Here is a 23,012-nt window from a genome sequence, read left to right on the forward strand (position 1 = left end):
AGAAGTAGAAAGAAATATAAAGATCCTAAATATTGGTCGCTTTCGTCTTCAAGTAGAGGGCTCAAAAGCAAATCCCCAATATTCTGCAGGGGGTTCCCCACATCAGTCGCCTCTTACGATACATGCCGTGGGTAACAGCAGATTTATTCTTTTCTCGCTCCCCGACCTGCAGGGCTGATTTGTGTCATCTTTATACACTACAATATAAACTATAAACAACGACACCTTTGTTCCACATGTTTATTATATGTTCAATACAACCAATGCACTGATAAGGATGTTAACATGACAATATAGTTCTAAATCTGAACCTCAAAACAGTCTTTATGTAGCGTATTAAATTGTTCTCTTCTCTCTCTCCATAATAATGACTACAACATTATATCAACCACATTTAAAGTATGTAAAACATCAACATTAAGCAGTCACATAAAATATGCGTCTCAGATTTTAGCAAAATGGAAATTGATACAAACATCAGTAGGTAATTATCCATAGGCACTGTACACAGTTAGTTCTCTCCCATCACATGGACAACATTTACAAGCCAAAATACAACAGTACTCTAAGAATACAGTATTTGAAATGACATAACTACATAAATGACAAGAACTGTCCATCTTCAAGAGCTTTATACAGACACTTAATGATCTAATCTATAATTAATTTGTTTGCCTTCCAGGATCCAGGGAAGACTGAGATGATTGACACTTATATATGTATATGTCTATATGAGTTCATTTTTTTATCATAGTACATACATGTATGCAAAGCTAATATCACTTTACCATATTCTGATATAAAGGTTATCTTAATTAATCATAAATGTTTCTGAACAACAAACCTTTTGTATTGACAATATAACCATGCCTTAATTCTTGTACATATGTAAGAGGGTAATATTTTAATTTACAATGTCAGCAATAAAAACAAGAACGGTTTGGTAGTGATTCACTTAAGCATTAAATCAAAAATCTGAAAATGGATGTCATTGTCAATTTCTTTTGTTCTAGTACATGTAGCTCTTATTTCTGTGCAAGTAAAAGAATATGCTTTTGCTTTCACAATAATCCATTTGGATGTAAATAAACAAAGGATGCAAAATTATGCAAGTAATAGAAGTATCTATATTGTGAGAGTAAAGAAAATATTGTAAAGAAAATTAAAAACAATTGAGATATATCTTCCCTGAATATTTGCTTTTTATTCCATCCTCCATAGAAAGTATAACAATTATTTGTAAAATTGGACAAGAAGAAATAATTTATATCTATGAAATTGTGTGCTCTTTGTACGAAAGCCTATTAGTGTCATTTTGAATAGCATTTTTTTTTTATCTCGTTAAAACGCAATAATTATGGCCTATAGAGATAAATAACGCTTTCCAAATGACACCAATAGGCTTTCGTATCTTGGTAATGATTTTACATCAATATAAAAGATGCATGTATTTTAGATCAAGTTACAACACAATTGCTTGATATTGATTCATCAGCGTGTTCTTGTACAGATTTTGATTTTTTTCAGATGAATACATGTTGTAAATTACCAACTACATTAAGTTGTTTAGTACTTGATATGTTAATCATGAAACAAATTTTTATTTACCTAATATTTATAATAAGTAGTTTTGTGTCTACTTCATTAAAGTTTACAATAATAATGAAAAAAAGGTTCATGTAATATTTAAAGGTATACAGACGTCAAAAAGAACTAGGTCAAAAATTGTAACTTTTAGAGCTAATGAGAAGTAAATCTAAGGGTTCCTAAAGAAATGTGACATTTAACAATAAAAAAATGAACAGTATGATATGCACATACACTGAGAAATGAATACATACAGCATTGAGTGAGAATACGATTGTATATAAATGAACGAACACAAGGTACATACATGTAGGCACTTTCACAAAGTTTGCTGAGATGTTAATTATTTGAAATATGAATGCAGCACAATTACCCCCATAAGAATGCAGGCAACACTCATTAATGCTAGATAAAGACGATGAATCAGAAAATATATTATTTTAATGATAGAATGTTTCCATAATAAATAAAGAGTATATATTTCATAATGCAAGGTGGGACAGGAATATCAGTAGAGGTCACATATAAATCTTCTCTTCCTGCTCTTCTCAGTCCATGTTCCACTGAAAAGAGAAAAACCCATGAACAATTTTGAAGAAATATTACATGTTTTTATTGACATTTAGATAAGAATTGTCCTGATACCTATTACTCTGTAGAAGACTGTAAGGACTATGGCAGACTACAACCTGTAATGAGAGATTGGAGATCAAAAGAAGAAACATCACATGTCCTGAGAGATCATCTGAAGAAACATCATATGTCCTGAGAGATCATCTGAAGAAACATCACATGTCCTGAGAGATCATCTGAAGAAACATCACATGCCCTGAGAGATCATCTAAAAACCATCACATGCCCTGAGAGATCATCTAATAAGAGTCCTGTATCGCTCAACTGGATAATAAAGCAACCATGGTAAATTATTCTTATTACATAAAATCCCTCCAATGGTACAGAAGAAGAAAGATTTAAAAGATTTAAACCTCGAATTTCCCTATTGGGCCCTGCAACTCTAAGCACCCAGAGGGTCCTCACCCTTCCTTTATACAAAACTGAGTCCCCTTGGCCCAAGAATGCCCCAGACAAATTATGGATGAAATCCCTTAATCCCTATTGAAGCAGAAGGATTTCAAAGGTTTTTACCTCTATTTCCTCTATTGGGCCCCACCCCTCTGCCACAAGGAGGGCCACACCTACCGTTTATACAAAATTGAGTCCCCTTGGCCAAAAGATGCTCCGACCAAATTAGGATAAAATCCCTTTATCCCTACAGTAGAAGATGGATTTTCAATACAATTCCAAAGTATTTTATTGACAAAACATCTATAATACAAATAGATAAGTTGTATACATTAAAGAAGATGTTAGAACAGTATTGACAAAAGAATCAGACAACAGGCTATGCCTATATCAGTCTTCTTCTAATCTAGCTTAAACCTAAATCCATGGCAATGAAAACACTTGATAAATTAAGTTAGTTGTTTTAAATTTAAATCCTTCCAATAACAACTCGTATTCGACAATATTTCAAGAAAATTCTCACAGAATTTAATGAGATAACATACTTTAAGATTTCCATTTCCTCCTCCTCCCATTCTGGCTCTTTTATTCTCCTCTTCCTCAAGTCTTTGTTGAGCTTCTTGTTTCCGCTTGACTGATGCAGGGTCCTTGATTCCTCGGTTGGCTGCATTACCTTGTCTTTTCAAGGCTGCATCTGCCATCTGCTGACGTCTTAATTCCTTAATTAACAACATCAATATTCATCAAATGTATTTATCATATGATCTATATAAAATTTCAATATGCAACATACACACTGATTGTGAATTGTTGGAGACTATGTCAGTATGTGTAAAATTGATACATGTATATTTCCATCAGATACTTCTGGGGTATATGTGATCATGCACCTTTTAACTCACCGTTGTCGACATCAAACCAGTAATCTACGACTACTATTGATTTGTTAATGTAGTAGGACGAGAAATAGTGATGAAGATAGTGCGGTCGCTGGGGCTCGAACCCATGACCCTTGGCTCTCCAGCCTGATGCTCTACCGCTATTTATTTAATTAGCTTCAGAAGGGAAATTCCATACAGCTGATGACGCTTGTAAGGCAACCTAATTAATCCACATCTTTTACATTAATACAGCATTAATTCCTGCTCTAATTGCATGGCCCTTACCATACATGTTTTTCTATATACACATAAATGGGCCAAATGGCATTGCCATATCATTTTTTTATCATCATTATTTACATTTCATGTATTTCCACATTTTTTCACTCAATTTATATTTGTTTTGCTGCATATATCTGCCTATGAAATACATGCGTCTGTGTTATAATTGGTTAAAGAATAATCCATCAAACAATTGAAATAATGCCTTAACATTTGGCAAAATAAATGGGAAGTGATCCAATGATGATAAACTGAAATGACAAAAAGAAGGCTGACTTTAGTCAAACAGAAAGTAGAACACATGAAATTTCAGCCGAGATATTTTCTAATTTACAACGGGACACCATGCGCAAAACGCTGATTATGTGACACTTACACGTGTCTCATCATCATCGCTTGAAGATTCGGGTCCTCCTTCGAAGCACGAATAGCAAATGCCCATTCTAAAGGTTTTGACCACCCGTTTTGACAGATAGGCAATTGTATGTGATGTAAGCGACCCAAATTACGCATAAAAAGGAACGATAATATAACTAGATAACGAATTAGGTGACCTAAGGATATCTTAACAATGATAACTAAAAACTGTAGAAAATTAAACTTAATGAAGGATTATAGCAAAGTGACAACAGCACCAAAATAATGATACATGTGATACTTTTTCCGTTTCCGTAATATGTGCAAACTTTAGTATCGCTGTCTAAAAGCCGCTTATGTGTCGTCAAAGACAACAAATATTTTCTGTTTTGCAGAGACTTTTGGGTCCCCATAACCTAGACACCCTTTGGGAAACGTTAGCATGCAATATTTTGAGAAAACTATACTCTAGAGATAATTGTGTTTGTACTCCAAAAACACAACTGGTGAGTGAGCAACATGTGTGTGTTATGTTTGTGACTGCAGACTGCAGTGACTCGATCGATCTACTATAGGCGTATAGCTAGTAGCTAGATAGGCCTAACATGTGTCCCGTTACACAGGTCCAGTACACCCTGCCGATTGAGCTATATAGCTGTAAAGACCTATAATAGCTCTATTGACCTATTTGAAATAGGTCTTTTGAGCTATTTACATGTGATTTTCCTTTTTAGGAAATATAAGTATCCTTTTTAAAAAATAATGATGTAAAAAAATTGGAATTTTTTCATTTATGAAAAAAGAAAATTAACATCTAACTGTATGCTTTTATAGTCAATAGTAACATAAACCTTATTGTTTTATGCGACTTTGATTTAATTTGATTAAGAGAATTAAAATCTGAGAATATATAGCTCCATGCAGCTATAATTTACAATAATTGATGTAGCTATATAGTCTTTATACATGTAGCTACAAATGTATATAGCTCAATCGGCAGAGTACTGGACCTGTTACAATGTGTGTCCTGTGAAATGTGTTGAGGAGATGGTTAAACCATTGACTTAGATTAAGTCCGGTGTTAAACCACGGAATTAGATTATGTAATCTAAGTCCGTGGTTGAACGTATTATATCACGCAGCGAAAACCGTAATTCTGATCATGTATGACTGGAGTATATATCAAATAAAAGTAATGATTAATATCGTTTAATTTGGCAAGTACTAGGCAAAGGGAATTATATCTTGAAAATGAAAGGTGTTGCCCTTTGTCATAAAGATTACTCTTAAAATACTGAATGACATATACTTCGACTCATTTTGATGCAGAGCCTCCGGGGCCAAAGGGAACTAATGTTGTAACAACTTATGCAAATGAAAGGAGTCACCCTCCCCTAGGACTTAATTCTCTCTGGATCAAAAGGCATGTAACAGAACCCACTGTAGCAATTAAATTGAGAATAATCTCAAAATACTACTTTTAAGTAAAGATAAAGGGATATCAAAACCTGCTTCATATTAAGCATATTCTTGACCATAGAATATCAAATGTTGTCGCAGATACATGGAGCCTTGAAAAATAATGGCACCAAAATTTTAGAAGACTGTATAAAGTAACATCACTGAAATATAATATATTCTATAATCACAACAAATTCATTAAGTTTATTTTCCATATTTGAATTTTATTTTAGGTATCAAATACCCATATACTGTACAGGCAACTTTCCATGTCACTATAGATCGTACATGTACATACAGGTATCCATGCCGGTCCATTGGTGTGGAAGAGACTGATTGTGGTACAACATGCTGTAAAGAGGCATCATGTTGCGGTACAGTGTCAAAAAGAGGTAAGATAAGAGATTTGATAGATGAGGATTATTATGTACACCTCGATCCTTGTGTATATAGATCACATGTACCCTGCTGGTAATATAACTGATTAAATTAATTAAATCCCATATGTAGGTACATGTATCCGTATATACAGTGTATGTGGGATATATAGAATCTTTCACCCCCTTGGGGATGAATTATTATTTTTTCTGTTGACCCTGTCATATACATTACAAGTTCAATGCATTGCTGTCCCAACGTTGATGCATTGTTACGGGCCTTGAAACAGTTGTAATGAATTGGGTACCCCCCACCCCCTGTCTGAACCTTCGGGTGAGACAAGGATATAAAATAAAAAGGGATATTCTACCCAAGGTTAGAATTTCCAAATCCCAAATATTTAGAAATGAATAAAAACAAACTAAGATCATATTTGGAAAGAGCAGAAAAAAGTATGATATGCCAATGGTATACCTCAAATTTAAAGATCAACGCATGACATTCAGGGCAAGCTTGTACAATAACACTTAAGTTCCAGGGCCCACTTGTATAAAACATCTCAAAGTTAAGGAAAATCTCAAGCAATGTATTGTCTATGGGAAATCTAAGACTTAAGGAAATCTCAAGAGTTGAAATCTTTTATACAAGTGGGCCATGATCATGAGGTGGTGTCACTTGTTGGCAAGATTATCACAGTCAGTCAAATGATGGTTTGACAGGTTTATTGATTGTGAGGTCATGATTAATACAATGCTGTCATCTGATTGTAACAGGTCACTGAGTGCACCATGTGTGATGTACGTATTCCACAAAAGTTTTATATGGGACATGTTAAGTAAGAGTTTTTTCAATGTAATTTCTGCACAGATCAGACAGCTGGAAACTCATTGTTTAAGTTAAAAGAGAAATATTGGGATATACATACCAGTTTTAACCTTGTCCACACAATACTTCTATCTATTTTTATTTTTTTTGACAATGCTAGGGAGAAATTCATATTTGAACATGCTTTCTTTTTGACAGTGCTAAGGAGAAATTCATATTTGACCCTACTCAGCAATGGTTGTCTGACATCCGCTGGTCAACAGAAACAGAATGTATGAGTGTTCTACAGGGAAAGTCTCTCCTCACAGAGATGGACAAGTACAGCCTTAATGCCGCTGTTGTTAAAAGTAGGTAAATTAAAAACATGTTATAGGGAAATAGCATATGTGGGGATGACAATTTTGGAGTCTTGAATTCAATAGCAAAGAAGATGCTAAATTTAACTTCAATTCAGTGTGTTACATTAGCTGTGTAATGAGTTTATAAGAATGTGTTTTGCATTACTGAAAGAGTTGCAAAGTAAAGTATTAGCTGTATAATCAGTATATTTATGCATTTTTTTTAATTAGGGCTATGTTATTTTGCGTTTGATTGAGGATATTGGTATTAGTGCCGTGTAGAATTCACAAAAAAACAGGTTTTCATTACATTTCTAGTGCTGTTGTGTAAAACCTTTGCACAATCAGCTGATCAAACTGGTATATAGACTGGTCAGTAGAGTGAAATCATATGATGAGTAACAGTATGTGTTAACTAACCCTTGTCACATCACAGTCATATAATTTATTGGTTAACTGGATTTGAAAAAAGTGACCTGAATATAGTAACCAGACTACTATGTTTTCAATAAAACTTAAAATACCTTATAAATTTACCTACCTGTGCATGTGTATGAATTTACCTACCTGTGCATGTGTCATTGCGTTGGGATTTCAATGCCTTCTAGAATTATGAGCCTTGATTGAATCATCTGTCTATTTAGACCTCCTAAAGAACAGCACTGATTTTAAAATAACTTTGCAAATATCTAACTCATCATATGCATGTGTTAAGGATATGCTGTTTGATGTTCTGTTTGAATAGTAAGTATGACCCTTCATGTTACCATGCTCACCACATTAGTTATAATTACTTCAGTAATACAATGTAGGTATATGTTAGTATATGTTTCATTAACATACCGTTTTATCAATGTATCATTTTGTTTCCTCAGATGGAATTGACACAATACGGGACGATTCTCATCACATCAGCAATGAGTTCACTAAATTATTCAAGTGAGTTATCAACACTGATCAGCTGCCTGTTGATGTTGTGTCAATCCAATTGGGATATTTCCTGTATGTTCATATACTTTACCTTTGCCTTGATACTTAAAAAAAATGCTTTTATTCTTTGCTTTTTACTTCATTAGAAATAATCTTATTCTAGGAAATATTTTATAAGTTGAGCATACACTGTACATTTATGATTACCATTTAACAATTAAGGAGATTCAGATTAATTTTGTCTCGACTATTCCCTTAAAAACGATTGTCATTTGTATATTTCCGTATTTAATTATCATTTCTGATTTATAGGTATGTAGAAGCTGAGAAGTGGTCAGCTGTACGGTCATTGGTAATTCAACTCACCTGTCACATCAGGTCCCTCATCCAGGAGTGTAACTTGTCCTTGCCTGACCCACCCTCGTATATACTAGAGGTAGATTGAACTTAAATGATCTTATTGTTTTTGATCTGCTCGTAACAAATTTCAATTACTGTTGCTGTATAAATCCATTTGAGGGTTATGGCTTATATGAGTATGAGTTGGTGAGGGGACAGCAAATTAGGAGACACTTACATGTAATTATAAATTATACTTTATTTAAATGAAATGCCCTGATGTATGGAATAACATGTTTTTAACCTTAAGTCTTGGTGTATATACTGTTATACAAATGTACTGTAATTCTTCGATTTTGACATTTTCTACTTTTTCTTTCTTCATTGTACAGCAACAAGAAACAGTGATGGGTGAATGTGCGAAGTTGGCTCAGCAGGTTGACAGGTAAGGTGTTCTCTGTATCCTATCAGAATCAGTATGATATTCATCTTATTCCAACACTTAAATAGTACTACAATACCAGAGTATTTGAAATTGTAATCAAGCCATCTTCCATCTTCATAAGGATATACATGTTAACGAAGGAAACTTTTTTCTTGGGAACAGATAGTTCTGTGTATTTCTACTATTAATTACTTTTTATGTTCCTGTACATTTAAACAATATTTTTTCGTAACTACTGTTACATATACATACTTGTACTACTAAAATAATTTTGAGACAAATGATTTTGTATCTCAGATAATTTATATTGAATAGGAACTCTGTGTATTTCTACTATTAATTACTTTTTATGTTACTGTACATTTAAACAATATTTTTTCGTAACTACTGTTACATATACATACTTGTACTACTAAAATAATTTTGAGACAAATGATTTTGTATCTCAGATAATTTATATTGAATAGGAACTGCAGGAGTATCAATAAGTTTTTCATTTATGAATTTGCAAATTTTAATTATGTCTTGTTGGAAATGTTTTGATCAAATTAACATCAGAGGGGTGCATGTTGTTTTACCAGAAAAAGTAGTACTTCAAAGGATGACCGGACACCACCTAAAATTCCAGTCACTAACCAACTGACATTCCTAGGTCAAGCATTTAGTCGCCTGGTAGACCTTGCCCTTGGACATTTATTACAGGTATATATATATGTTGTGTCTGTGAGTTGTCTTGCTAATGCAGTTGTACATGATGATGTGTAAAATAGTTGAGAATGAGCTATTTATAGTTGATCATTACATAACAAGGACTGATCAAAATGTTTTTTATTAAGAACGATCAAACAGTTGATAAATTGAGCTGTCTGGTTTTACATTAACAGAAGGTGGTGGAGACCCTTGACGAGGCCAATAATCCTGTGACATTGTCCAGTGCACTCGGGACAGTGGTCAGTCTAGGGCTGGAAGGAGAACACATGTGCTATATCTTTGCTAGGGTAAGGTGTTCTGTTCAGGATCACTCCTATAAACACCATTTGTACTAGTTTTTTTTCAGAAACACAAAGCAACACATTTTTAGTATATTTGTGGTGTTAAGGTTTTCTTCATAACACCATATGTACAAAGGAACATAAATACAATATTTGCCAGGGTAAAATCAGATCCACAGGTACATGAACCAGGAAAAATAAATAAGAAGAAGTTTGCAAGAATATCGGGGGTGACCTTTGGAACATGAACAATTTCTGACTCTTGTACCATGATTATCTTTAAAAGATTAAACATAATAGTTTTGAATCTTTATATGAAATAAATGTATAAGTATTCTGTGCTTTCTACCTAAAAGGTGTTTTCATATAAAATCAGTATTTATATAAATTTATGTTGGTGATTACTTTGTATAGTAGCAGTATGAAGGTTTCTGTATAAAACATATGAAATGTTATACATTTGTACATTATATACTGGCTATGTGTGTTTCAGGAGGGAGGTGTGAGGGCATTACTGGACATCTGTCGGACAGAATCTTTGAGCTTCATACATCCACAGACCCTGAGAGCCCTAGCCACCATCTGTTGTGTAGCAGAGGGAATATTTGAAATAGAAAAGGTCAGTATCACGGAAAATAGTCATTGCTTTTCTGGATAAATTAGGTTCAATGATGGAATGAAAATTGATAACTTTCTGTTAGTCCGGTAACCTGTATACAATTTGGAAACACTACTACAATATATAGCTTTCATTCACTGCCAATACATGTATATATACTTTGACAGGAGGGAGGTGTGGAGTGTCTAATGGACATCTTATGTGACTATTCTGGTGGTGAGAAGGTACGAGGCGAGGTGGCAGGGGTACTGGCACAAGTTACTTCCCCTTGTCTTGAAAACTTCCAGCAGTTGTCGGGCCTGGTAGAAAACTTGGATGAAATTTTACGGGCATTGATCGGTATGTCATTTATGAGGGCATTCTGTAACTCATTCTGCTTCAGATATTATTTTGTGTGTGGAACTATACCAGGATAAAACAAACTAGTTTTTATTATTTGTTTTTAAATTTGTGTGATTGGCGTTTTTGTTTTTACAAAAGTGGCTTTGTTGTACATGTATTTGAGTTTGTTGGTAAAATTTGTATTACAGTGTTTAAATTGCATAATGATCTTAAATTTCAATTGCAAATCTTGTAAGTTTATTTAATGTTTCAATTTGTATAAGAGCTGTTCCAGATATGAATATATGAATTTTGGCTAGAGTTGTCAGGGAAGCACTTATTGATTGAAACTTGTTTGTCTCTTAGGTTTATGTGCCAACACTCTTTCCCATGAAGTATTTCTGTTGGCATCGGCAGCTATTGCAAACATCACGTTTATGGACAGCATGGCATGTGATATTCTGCTCAAGTATGATGCCCCGCGTGTTCTCATCCAGTCATGCGGTACCAGTGTGGCACAGTCTCTCTTCGCGAAGGACCAGGTGTGTTTGTATATGAATTTGCCATTTATTGACAACAAAAGAATATTTACAATCAAAACGCGTCAGGTAGTAAACCATACTTTATCCTGCCTTTCCAAAATATGTTCTTGGTTAATTTGCATGCTAACTGGAAAATCTATTATTATTTATTGTTGTATTGGCAATGTCATTGTCCGTTTGTCACCCTTTCTGGATGAGAGGTGAGAGAAAAAAGTCAATCATTATGTAGGTATAGAAGATAGAAAAATTCAAACTTTGAGGGTAGAATTCAGGCTTTGAACTGATGCTGAGGTTCTGAACCCAGATTCAATACCTAAGGGTGGAATTTCCCTATCTATCATACATGTACCTATGTTTGATAGAATCTACTAGTTATGTCACATACGAATTGTTATATTTAATAGATTCATTAAATAATCTATACATCTGTTTTAGGTGGCAACAGTCCTAGCCAATATGGTTGCTGTTGACAACTGTAGACAGTGCATTATAAATAGTGGTGGCCTTGACCTTTGCCTACAGTTGCTACAGGAACGACCTTTGACCTACAAATCTTCAGCAGAGATTGCTGCCTGTGAAAGGGTTCAGCAGAAGTCAGCCATTGCCCTGGCCAGACTCTGTAGAGAAGAAGAGATTGCCCAAATTATTGTAGAAATGGAAGGTAGGTTTTTAAAAAACCCTGCAATGAAGTGAAGGCTGAGCCTCGTTTCAATGCTGAACTGTATCTGAGTCAAGTATGTACTATTTCTGTTACAGTGGAAGAAATAATCTGTTTAACATATAAATCATGCTCATATAGTACTGTATGTTGAAAGATTGTATTTCACTGCAGACAGTTTATGTTTGATATTGATGATGCTATGTAAATCAGGTACCCAAACACTACACTCAAAATAGAACAGTAAACATGTTCAGACCTTTAGTTATGAAATGATGAATTCCACTGTCATGAGCGTTTCCGTGGTTACTGTAGGTATACCCCGCCTGGTGGAGCTTTGTAGGAATAAAGGGGAAAGAAACAACAGTGATGCAGTATTAGTGGCCTGTCTGGTGAGTTAAGAAATGTCTGGTACAATTGTTTTGAAATTTTCAAGTTCTGTGCACCCTGGAAATTGTCAAGACAAAATTGAAGGCACACAGTTAGCTATTTTATTGGTTTCATGTGAAAAAACCTGACTAATTGCTAGGCTGGGACCTGTCCTTGGAAGATTACTGAGGAATGATGCCAGACTTCAATCCATTACATTTTACCGTTATGCTGCTAAGCGATTCTTTTTATGTACATCATAGGATCAAAGTAATCTACTTGTATCATCTACAAGGTGTTGTGTACAGAGCCTTTAATTGTATCATGACATATACCAGGGGTGCAGAGAACTTAAACGAGCTGAACCCCTAGAGTATCAAAGATTGTGTATCATTCTGGCTTTAGATCTCAATTATTTATGTTAAATTTCTTAATTCATCAAAACATTTGAAAACAAATTTGATAACATACCTTCCATTATTTTTGGTTTGCATTAACGTTGACAAAAGTATTTGTATACATTTGTAATGATTTATATCTAAATAAAATAAAAAGTTTGATGATATAATGTACATGACTAATTTTTGTATTTCAGGCTGCCCTTAGGAAGGTGAGTGCTCTATACAAAACAGAAAATATCATTGATATTGATTTTAAACAACTGATTCAGCCACGGCTCATGGATTCTTTTCTCATATGTACAAATACTGATGAGAACTTTGTATGACAGCTGGCAATTGGTGAATCACCCTCGCTTACAATGATATTTCTTGCAGTATTCAGAATTGCTGACTGACACCTGTGTATGGCTACTGTGTTTACAGGGCATGATGGAAATGGTCTTATATGGATACTGGATACATAGTTTATATGAACATGTTCAAATATCAGATTCAGTATCAGGTTTGTAATAAAAACTAAGGCATGCATTTGCAGAAATGAAAATAACTAGAACCAATATTAGTCTAGGTATGCAAACATATATATGATGTATACACAGTTAAGGGTGAAAATAAGTGATGATCCTCTAGGATCACATGGTTATAGTTAACCTCTTTATACTGCCACTTATATAATTTGGCCACGTCAAATCAAACCCCTTTTATAATGCCAAAACGTTTGCTGTCTAATTGGTATTGCTGAAATGGGGATTTACTATATGTTTAGAAAATATTCATTGTGTAAAAGCTAGAAATTTACATTGATTAATAATATAAAAGGGAAATGACTTTAACTGTGGTACTATTTTCTCAAAACATCTACCCACAGCATTGCCGTTGTGTTATATAGTCACAACAATTTTTAAATACATGTTGTAAAATTGAATTACCACAAAAGTATATGATTTTAATGTCATTTTAGTTTTTTATACCATAAAATCTTTTTATAATGTAGTATTATTATCATATATCCTACCATTTATTTTGATTATGTTTAAATGTCTGTAGCCGTGTAGAGATTATTATTTGATTCTGCATAGATAATTTTACACCATGGATGGAACAATGCGATAAATCGTGTGGATTTAATCATTAATCATAATCCATTAAATATATTCTGGTACAATTGTACCAGTATTTTGTTTATCTAGTTCAAATTAATTTGATTGTTATTCCATTAGGATAAGGTATTTCAGTTTACCTCCACCTAAACGGATAAGAGTGCTTGATCAGTTAAAATGTCTGACTCTAAAACCCATAGTACATTGTAAAGTGATTAAGGTAAACATTCACTGTGATTATTAAGTTAAGAATGGTATGTTTTCTGAATCAACCCATCAAGATTATCTTAACAATGTTGGCCTCTCAAGATAGATACACATACAAAACATGTCAATTTCACTTGGTATGTGGACGAACTTGTTGCCAATTACTCGTGTAATACGTCATAGAATTTCACAAGTAAGACCTCATTTATTACTCTTGCTTAACATGAACATGATGCCTTTATAAGAGAAACCTGGATAGAATATGTTATATAGGACACAATGTGTGTTATATAAGACATAAATTATGTCTTATATAATATACATTGTGTCTTATATAACACACATTGTATTCTATATATTACACATTGTATCTTATATAATATACATTGTATCTTATATAACATAAATTGTATCAAATATAACATAAATTATGTCTTATATAACATACATTGTGTTATATTTGATACAATTATTTGTGTAAAATATAGAATACAATGTATGTTACATAAGACACAATGTATGTTATATGAGTACGATGTATGTTATATAAGATACGATGTGTGTTATATAAGATACGATGTATGTTATATAAAACACAACGAATGTTATATTAGATACAATGTTTGTTATGTAAGACGAATGTTTGTATGTTTTGACTAATTAAAAATAAACATTACATGAGTGACCTTGTGTCGGGAGGATAGATGTGCTGTCAAAATATAACATTTAAGATAAACAAAATCAAGGAAGGATTCACCAAGATTAGGATATGAGGAGTATGGTGTGTAAATTTCATTTTTGGAATTCATTTATTAATTGCTTAGTCAATTTACCAGATAGCAGTATTTTTCTTTGCGGTGTTATTCTATCCTTCAACCAAGGAAGAATGATTGGCACGTAGAAAGATTGAGAGATGAACATAACACGGACATGTGATTACATCTATGACATTGGGTGATAGATGCAGACTCAGCAGTATGTCAGAAATGCTTACTTACATGTTATCTGATACTTAATTGAAATATATATGTTCTTCAGGAAATCAGTCAAACTATAGTCAAAACCTATCAGTATTTTGCCTATATTGATTTTATATGTTTTTGAGATAACTTGTGAGCACTGGGCCCACTTGTATAAAACATCTCAAAGTTAAGGAAATTCTCAAGCAATGTATTGTCTATGGGAAATCATAGACTTGAGGAAATCTCAAGAGTTGAGATGTTTTATACAAGATGGCCCAGGTGTAGTACATTACAAACTGCCAGATATTCGTAACAAGGTGTCATAATAACCTTCTCAAACGTGACTTTTTATATGTCAAAGATAACCATTCAAAAATGTTTCTGTGTCAGTTATGATGTATGTATTTCTGTTCATAAAATGAATTGCCAATTTTACATTCCATAAAAATTGTGATCAATTGTAAAAAATATCAAAAAGTGTATAGGAATTTGTCACTGAAAGTGCTATTGATATTTTATTTATGTATATGAAGACATTGTATTCTTTGATGTTTTGGAAGTGTTGTAAAATATGAAGAGGTGTCTTACATGTACCTGTATGTAAAATACTCAAATAAAATAAGTTGATTAAGGTTGCAATTTGTAACCAAAACTTCATTAAGTTGATTTAAATGATCCCTTGAACAGGAGAAATATACAAGTATATAAATATACACCAAATCTTTACAGGGAGAAAATACAGTCATTGAGTCAATTTGACCTTAATCTGATAAAGGTTTGATCCGTATTAATGTTGACGGCATTATCATAAAGTGTTCATGTTTTATTGTGATAATCTTATCAGTTTAAAACATTGTGATTATGATTTTGAAGCATTTGCATGCCTTTAATAAGAACTTCAGTAGGAAATATCAGTGAAGACGATTTTGCCGAGAGATATTCCATATATGATATATGGTGGGGGAAAAGGGTACAGGGCAGTAATTACAAATGATAACATGTATTGGTGATGCTTCTCTACACACTCGCCCCATGTATTGTTTATTTTAGCAAAGCCTTAACTTTGTTGTTTCTGAAATACATGTACATTGCATATAAAAACCTTCCAGTTACATAAAAATCACTGTGATTACATCGTTATGAAGATATATAAAAACTCTTTATCAATTTTTATTTCAATTGTTAATATAAATGTTAAAAAAATATTTTTACACACCGATAAAATATGATTTGTTTCTGTAATAATATATTTGATATCTGAATCAAATATAATGTAATACATAAGCTGCTGAGGTTTATGTCATCAAGTAGGGCAGTAGACGGGAATGTTGTCTAGTCTTAGATTTGTCGGACAAGTATTCCCACACAGTGCTATCATGTCAGCCTCACCTTTCAGTTTTGTTTATTCGTTGTTTTCTAAAACGTTCTAGATAACGTTTATGCACAGTCCATCTGAATTCATGCTGAAAGCACAAGATCTATTTATAATATGCAAATTGTGATTTTCATTTTTGCTAAAAGAATATCAAGCTTATATATGATCGTAATTTTCTTTTCGTGTTAAATAGGTGGACGGAGTCTAGAATTCACTATACATATATACTTTTGAAGCTGTAGATCTGCTGAGCTATAATTGAGATTTTACGCTTACGTAAGTCTTAATGTCATTTTGTCATGTATGTTGTGTTTAACACGACACTTCAATGTCATGACGTCAAGTCTGTTGTATTCAATATGACACTTCAATGGCATGACGTCAAGTCTGTTGTATTCAATGTGACACTTCAATGTCATGACGTCAAGTCTGTTGCATTCAATATGACACTTCATTATCATGACGGCAAGTCTGTTGTATTCAATATGACACATCATTATCATGACGTCAAGTCTGTTGTATTCCATATGACACTTCATTATCATGACGTCCAGTCTGTTGTATTCAATATGACACTTCATTATCATGACGGCAAGTCTGTTGTATTCAATATGACACTTCAATGGCATGACGTCAAGTCTGTTGTATTCAATCTGACACTTCAATGTCATGACGTCAAGTCTGTTGTATTCCATATGACACTTCATTATCATGACGTCCAGTCTGTTGTATTCAATATGACACTTCAATGTCATGACGTCAAGTCTGTTGCATTCAATATGACACTTCATTATCATGACGTCCAGTCTGTTGTATTCAATATGACACTTCATTGTCATGACGTCAAGTCTGTTGTATTCCATATGACACTTCATTATCATGACGTAAAGTCTGTTGTATTCAATATGACACTTCAATGGCATGACGTCAAGTCTGTTGTATTCAATATGACACTTCATTATCATGCTGTCAAGTCTGTTGTATTCAATATGACACTTCATTATCATGACGTCAAGTCTGTTCTTTTAAAAGTGATGCTATGTGTTTGTTGCCTTTATTCTATATGTTTGTATGTAGATTCTATTAAATGACGAAATGGGCAAAAATATGACATGGACATATTCACTGTATATTACGACAACCTTTTGATAGAAATATAAACGGATACCTTTTAAAAATAGATTCAACTTGAAAGTAATACATTTATGCCTTTTCCTGATGTAAGGAATTTTGATAACTATCATACGATTTTCTAAACATTCCTTAAACTATCTTATAAAGTAAAGACTTTTTTGTGATTTTACTAATGAAAGGTTGTCATTAATTTGGAATCATTTTCTAACTTTACTACAATATACTTATACTATATGTATTGGGATTTGATTCCATTTTTGGCAATTCGTTCCATGCTATTCTGTTATGTATCATACATGTATATATTCTTTACAAAAGTGTAGTATGTGTTCATATACTCATGAACCTGAATATAGTGTTGGATCGATGTTTTACTTTAAAAGAAAATTCTAGCATATCGAGATGTTTGCAAAAGAGTCACTAGGCTAGAAACTCTTTTGTCGTGTAAATTACATAGTAAATAAATATATGTACATGCAGAAACATAAGGTAATATGCCATATATTGGCGTTGATGTTGCCTATGGATGTTGATTGAACAAAACACAGGGTTTGCCGTATAGGAATATAATATAAAGTTACAGATTAGATACCCCCTACACTGTGGTTTTATAGTATTAATTTCTATAATGGAGTGTTTTTTTATTCAGACTATATATCATATTGATATAACTTGAAACTCCTCTGGTCAAAAAGATAAGATTACGCTTACGTAAGTCTAAATATATAATATACAATCAAATATAACCATTATAAAAAAACCTCTATATAAAATCAAATAATGATGGTTGTGGATTTGGAATAATGATAATTTCATGACCACGATTATTTTGTTCAATTAATGTTTGTTTTTATTTTGAAATGCATGTTTTATATAAGGATCGTTTTTAATGAGTCATTTGCAACCTTAATAAATTAATTAACATATAAGTATAATGTAACAGATATCACATTCCAATGTATTGCTTGTATGATTTATATTTTATAAGTCATAAACAATCACCAGAATAGCCATAGTGTTGTGTTTGATTTATTTCTGTAATATTTACTTGAGTATTTATACAACATGCACGTGTTTATCTACTTTTTGTGTGTGTTAAAAAGGCTTTCTATTGTTATAGAAAAGAAGATAAATATATATCAATGGCAATTAAGAATGCTTTATAGTTGAAAAGAATATTAATTAAAAAATATTATAAATTCCACCTGACGAAATACGTAAAACAGAAACAGTCGATTGCAGCTATCACACTTACGGTTTATAACAAAGTTTTATATAGTAGAACAATATAAACAAAATGTGTACCAATCACAAACTAACTATAAACAATCATTGTTAAGAATTATCGTGAAATCAGTCGAGGATCTGTGCTATTCCTGTAACATGTCCTGGTTTAGGGCAATAGGTACATTTGTATACACTCTTTTCTGTAATTAATAATACAGAATAGAGTCTTACGTTCAATTACATCTTATGTATACCTACATGACTATTTCCCCCCTATCTCTTGTCCCTGCCCTCGGTAAAAAGGTCCTGAACTAGAATAGTCCATTGCATTATTTTGTTTTTGCACATATATATTTTTTGTTAGTGAGTGTCTTGTGAAAAATGTCATGCAACTTATCATACAGTGTGTATTCTAGTTAGCGTACATGTATTTAAAACGTGATATCAATGGCTTCTTTCCAATTCTTATAAATGTGTGCATCTTTTTATTCCGTTTATGGTAATAACATTGAAATGTCCACATGATGTAGACAACAATTAGATATGTAAACGCTTACAAAATGTGTCAATAGGCAGACACACTATATACATTAAGCATCAATAACATGAAGGTTGGTTACCAAGCGTCTGTCAATATCTATCCAGCATACGCAACAATTTCTTTACGAGTTGTCCATACTGAAGCATATCTGTGTTGGAATCATGGTCCCCCCTTATGGGATGTTCGTCCAACTGTAGGGTCGCACACTTCAATGCCTGTTTCAACATAAATAAAAAAACAAAATTACAATTGCTACATAATATTTTGACTGGTTATGGAATTCTGAGCGAGTTAAATAGATAAAAACTAGAAAATCTATATGTGAACAGGAATGTCTCGTCGCCATGCGCATGTCATGTTTAAATTTGGGTCTGTGAACCTGAAACTCAATTTTTGTTTTAATTCAAAACAAAAGAGAAAAAGGAAAATGAAGACAAATATTTTCTTTTACGGTAACTATGACAATGACTTATAATCCAGGAACCTGAAATGAAAACAGGTTTGATATGTAATTGTTTACTTAATTTTTTAGCATGCATGATGCGAAGAGAGACAGCTGAACGGACATGGCCTTTCCCTTCTCCCATATATTGCGATGCAATATAATTGAATAACAATCACTATGTGAACAAACTCTGACATGTTAACACCAAATACAGGATAGAGTGGCAATCTCAGCTAGGGAAAGGAGAAGCTATCTTGAAATTAAAGCCGTCACGTTATCATATAATTTTCAGAGTACGTATATATAATGCTTACTTATACTCAACATATTACACACCTTTGTTTTGATGCTGACATAGACACAAGCTGCAGACACATTTCCGTGAATAGCAAGTCCGTCATGTAGGAATGACAAGGCTTCCATTATCCTTCTGGCGATCTGGTATGCTTGAGTTGGAGATAACTTACTGGTAAGGGCGTACTTCTCCAAGCTTACTGACGTTTGCCTGGTTCTGAATAGTTTACTGAAGTACACCGCCTTCAGAAAATTGCTTGTATGGAAACCTGTAACGATGATTCAACTCTATTTGGAACGCTGTTAATGGAACAACAAAAACCTTCAGAAACTTTTAAATAGTAATTATGACCAGTCTGTATTGAATGACGGGAGACTTTAAAAAACATTGTATTTATGAACGCTTGTTTATTGAACGTTCAAAGGGATTTTTAAGGCACTAACTTATACCTTCATATGTTGTCAAACTCCCTCTAGAACTCTCCGACTGATGTTTCGCCTGTTTTGAAGCGGACTAAAAATGAAAAAGACAACATTGTCAGTGATATTTTTCAAAGGTGTCTAACTTACTGTAAGTTTGCATAAAGTACAATGTTTTGGTTGTTAGCTCACCTGGTCCGAAGGACTATGGTGAGTTTATGCCATACTGCAGCTTCCGTCCGTCAACTTTTCCTTTAAAATGCTACTTGTCCTGAACGGCCAAGTAGATTTTGACTTATTTGGTCTGGAGCATCCTTAGGCCAAGGGGACTCAATTTTGAATAAACGGTTGGTTTGGACCCCCTGGGGGGCTGAGAGTTGCGGGGCCCAATAGGGGAAATAGAGGTAAAACCTTTAAAATCCTTCTACCGTAGGGATTAAGGGCTTTTTAGTATGGAGCATCCTTGGGCCAAGGGAACTCAAATTTGTGTAAATGGTGGGTGTGGCCTCCCTTGGGGCAGAGGGACGGGCCCGATAGGGGAAATAGAGGTCAAACCTTTAAAATCCTTCTGCTACTGTAGGAATTAAATGATTTTTTCTTATTTAGTCACGAGCATCCTTGGGCCAAGGGACTCAATTTTTTTTATAAACAGTGGATGTGGCCCTCCTGGGGGCAGAGGGGCGGGGCCCAATGACGGAAATATAGATAAACCTTTAAAATCCTTCTTCTACCATAGGGATTAAGGGATTTCATCCTACTCTGTTCTGGAGCATCCTTGGGTTAAAGGGACTCAATTTTCTATAAACAGTGAGTGTGCCACCCCCACCCCCTTGGGTCAGAGCGGTGGGGCCCAATAGGGGAAACAAAGCAAATTCTTCAAACTTCTTCTTCTGTTGGAATAACAGAATTTTGTCCATATTTGGTAAGAAGTACCCTTTTGTGAAGGGGAGCCAATTTTGTATAATTGGTGGGTCTGAACCTCCTTGAGGCAGAAAGTGCGGGGCCATATAAGGGATAAAGAGGAATAGCTTTAACATCCTTCTTCCGTTGGCATAAAGGTATTTTAACCAAATTTGAACAGTAGCATCCTATGGGGAAGGGGAATCAATTTTGAATAAACGGTGGGTCTGAACCCCCTGGGGGCAGAGTGGCGGGGCCAATTAGGGAAAATAGAAAAATCCTTCTTCTTCTGTAGGAATGACAGGATTTTGTCCATATTTGGTCTAAAGCATCCTTGGGTGAAGGGGACCTTATTTTGTATTAACGGTGGGTCTTACCCCCTGGGGGCAGGGCCCAATAGGGGAAACATAGCAACTTCTTCAAAATCCTCCTTTTCCTGTAGGAATGACCGGAGTTTGTCCAATCGCATATAAATATAATCCCTGACTAACCAAGTCATACATGTACACTACCAGCAACGTCTGGCTATTTCAACTTCAATTTTGCTAACATTTCCAGGTGATACAGGCCCTCAGGCCCTCTTGTATTATATTTAAAGTCTTATTAACAACTAAGGTTATAGGCTTGTGTGTAAGTGCTGGAAGTGATTTGTTAAGACATTCGTCTCTTTGCAAGGAAACACAAATGGTTGATAGAAAGAAGAAAGAAAATGTTAAGATCCCAAATGTTGAACATGGTATAGCAGATTTAGTTTGGTCACCATTGTGCCCCTGTGTAGAGGGCACAAAAGCAAATCTCCAATTCTGCGGGAGGTTCCAACATAAGTTGCCTCTTTCATCATGCAGTGTGTTACAACGGGTATTTTCTTTTCTCCATCATCGACATTTTATACCTGTCATTATTCAGTGGTTTGAATTTGTTGCGTCTATTGCATATCACTTATCTTTAACAAAATGCTTTGTTTTTCTGTAGTTTACAAGAATCAATGAATGTTGAATCAACTTTAAGTGTCAGAAAAATATGTATCTAGTCACACGTATATGACGTGATAGCTGATGTTGTTGAGTACAACTGAACTAAGCCGTTTACTAATACTGACAATCCAACTGTATAATATAAGGTGTGATTTACTGTATAGAATTTACTGCATACTATTTATCAGGGCTTGAACCATATGTTGTGTTTGATTTTTTTTGTACTAAAGAACGATAAAGCCGAGTGTACAACGGTATGGACTGAACCTGTATAGTGAATTATAGTTTGGACTGACCTGTATAGTGAATTAAAGTTTGGACTGACCTGTAAAGTGACTTAAAGTTTGGACTGACCTGTATAGGGAATTAAAGGTTGGACTGACCTGTATAGTGAATTATAGTTTGGACTGAACTGTATAGTGAATTATAGTTTGGACTGAACTGTATAGTGAATTATAGTTTGGACTGACCTGTATAGTGAATTAAAGTTTGTTATTTTGATTGATGTACCATAGTCTGCTAAAAACCGAGATAAAGCTTAACGATTTATTGCTTTTGGTAAAATGTTGAGTCACTACAGTTGTTGTACGAGGGGATAAAAGCCGTAACTCAAGCCCACATAGTGACACGGAAGCTTTCTAACACTAAAAGCCCACATAGTGACACGGAAACTTTCTAACATTAA

At 33.9% G+C, this 23,012-nt stretch overlaps 2 protein-coding genes across 6 annotated transcripts; one reads left to right on the top strand and one right to left on the bottom strand.

The window, feature by feature from the left end:
• Positions 1 to 224: 224 nt before the first annotated feature.
• On the bottom strand, positions 225 to 4,307 carry LOC110456409 (small VCP/p97-interacting protein-like). The gene is made up of 3 exons (XM_021507146.1): positions 4,150 to 4,307; positions 3,156 to 3,329; positions 225 to 2,150 (listed from the first exon to the last, which is right to left on the bottom strand). Exons 1-3 carry the CDS (start codon positions 4,213 to 4,215, stop codon positions 2,136 to 2,138), a joined length of 255 nt encoding a protein of 84 aa, XP_021362821.1. The 5' UTR covers positions 4,216 to 4,307; the 3' UTR covers positions 225 to 2,135.
• A 165-nt stretch (positions 4,308 to 4,472) lies between these two features.
• Positions 4,473 to 14,378, top strand: LOC110456408 (protein inscuteable homolog). 5 transcript variants are annotated; one of them, XM_021507142.1, is made up of 15 exons: positions 4,473 to 4,636; positions 5,460 to 5,553; positions 5,892 to 5,983; positions 6,993 to 7,141; positions 8,008 to 8,071; positions 8,375 to 8,498; positions 8,794 to 8,846; positions 9,428 to 9,548; positions 9,731 to 9,844; positions 10,332 to 10,457; positions 10,625 to 10,796; positions 11,145 to 11,320; positions 11,756 to 11,981; positions 12,294 to 12,370; positions 12,943 to 14,378. In XM_021507142.1, the coding sequence occupies exons 3-15, from the start codon at positions 5,958 to 5,960 to the stop codon at positions 13,072 to 13,074; spliced, it is 1,560 nt and encodes a 519-aa protein (XP_021362817.1). In that variant the 5' UTR covers positions 4,473 to 4,636; positions 5,460 to 5,553; positions 5,892 to 5,957; the 3' UTR covers positions 13,075 to 14,378. The 5 variants fall into 5 exon arrangements, with proteins under 5 accessions (XP_021362817.1, XP_021362815.1, XP_021362819.1 ...); XM_021507143.1 differs by lacking the exon at positions 4,473 to 4,636 and adding an exon at positions 4,720 to 4,753; XM_021507140.1 differs by lacking the exon at positions 5,460 to 5,553 and having other exon boundaries at positions 5,825 to 5,983.
• Positions 14,379 to 23,012: the final 8,634 nt, after the last annotated feature.

The sequence above is a fragment of the Mizuhopecten yessoensis genome, unplaced genomic scaffold, assembly GCF_002113885.1.
Source record: "Mizuhopecten yessoensis strain PY_sf001 unplaced genomic scaffold, ASM211388v2 scaffold8745, whole genome shotgun sequence".
Taxonomy (NCBI): Eukaryota; Metazoa; Mollusca; class Bivalvia; order Pectinida; family Pectinidae; genus Mizuhopecten; species Mizuhopecten yessoensis.